General features: G+C 56.4%; 1 protein-coding gene across 1 annotated transcript in view; it reads right to left on the bottom strand.

Annotated features, from left to right (window-relative positions):
* HOXB2 (homeobox B2) overlaps positions 1-1,350 on the bottom strand; it is a 3,141-nt gene that overhangs the window by 1,279 nt on the left and 512 nt on the right. The window contains exon 2 of the mRNA XM_019474248.1: positions 20-338. Within this exon, the coding sequence (XP_019329793.1) occupies positions 20-338 (319 nt within the window). The remainder of the gene's footprint in view (positions 1-19; positions 339-1,350) is intronic.

The raw sequence follows: 1,350 nt of genomic DNA on the forward strand, positions 1-1,350 counted from the left end.
CTTTTCGCTTCGGTAGGGCCCGCTGGGCTCCGGAGCCGGCCCGAAAGCGGGGCTCTCCTCAGCCTCCTCCGCGGGGTCGCTGCCCTCGTCCAGGTTGGGGTAGGCGAGGTCCCCGTCGGGGTGTTCTTTGTACTGGGTTTGCCTCTTGTGCTTCATCCGGCGGTTCTGGAACCAGACCTTGACCTGCCGCTCGGTGAGGTCGAGCAGAGCCGCGATCTCCACCCGCCGGGGCCTGCAGAGGTATTTGTTGAAGTGAAATTCCTTCTCCAGCTCCAGCAGCTGCGTGTTGGTGTACGCGGTCCGGAGCCTCCTGGAGCCGCTGGTGTCTGCCAGCCCCTGGACGTCTTAAACACATAGAAAACCGCACGTTGCAAAGAGAGGGAGCGGGGGCAAGTGGAGGGTCTGGATCCGTCCCCTCCCTGTTGCGGGCAGGGCAGAGCCGTGCCCCGCACTAACGAGCCATGAGTGTGTGGCGGGGGAGCCGCTACGGGAGAAAATAAATGTTTAATTAAACTCTTCCCACTGTGGAAGAGGGTTGGAAATCACTCTCCGGTCCCCTTGCCCCAAGGAGGAGAAAGGATTTTGCTCCCTGGCCTCTCCCTTTAGAGACCTCCCTTCTCTGCCCCCTTCGCGGACAAGGGGAATTTCGACCCATTCCTTCCCTTTTTTTTTTTTTTTCCCCTTTTGCCAGTAGTTTGGGGACGGACGCTGCGGGGCTTTGATTTCATTACTCCTCTATTATCTGGCCAATGAGCTCCGGTATCCGCCCTTCTCCTGCCCGAGTATTTACCTGAACGGTGCTATTAAAATACCGAAACAGCGAATTGTGCCTTAAACATTTTGTCCGGGGGGAAGGAGGGTCCCTGGCCAGGGCTGCTGAGCTCCCCGGCCACGGGGCGCCTCGGAGAGAGGCTGTTGCTTTATTGGAGGGCTGGGGGAAGGATTCGGAGCTGTATTTATTTTATTTTGCAGTGGGGAGCTGGCTCTCCCCACCGTGCTGGACGCTGAGAGTCCTGCTCTCGCTCTTTCCGCCTCCCCATCCTGCTGGGAGCAGCCCCCGCGTTACCCACCCGTCTTTCTTTCCTCCCTCCGCTCTCCTTTCGGGTTTGGGTTTTTTGTTTGGGTTTGGTTGGTTGGTTTTGTTGGGTTGTTTTTTTTTTTTTTTTTGTAGGCTGTAAAAAAAATTCAGGGCTGGGAGAGAAAGTCAAGCAAATGGAGCCGCGGCTCAGCTGCCCGGTCCCCCCGCTGGAGGGTTTGGTTTTGTTTGGGTTTGGTTGGTTGGTTTTGTTGGGGTTTTTTTTTTTTTTCCCCTGTAGGCTGTGTACTGCGGTGTATTTTATTGCGTTGCGT

Source organism: Aptenodytes forsteri, unplaced genomic scaffold (genome assembly GCF_000699145.1).
Source record: "Aptenodytes forsteri isolate BGI_AS27 unplaced genomic scaffold, ASM69914v1 Scaffold25, whole genome shotgun sequence".
NCBI classification, from domain to species: domain Eukaryota; kingdom Metazoa; phylum Chordata; class Aves; order Sphenisciformes; family Spheniscidae; genus Aptenodytes; species Aptenodytes forsteri.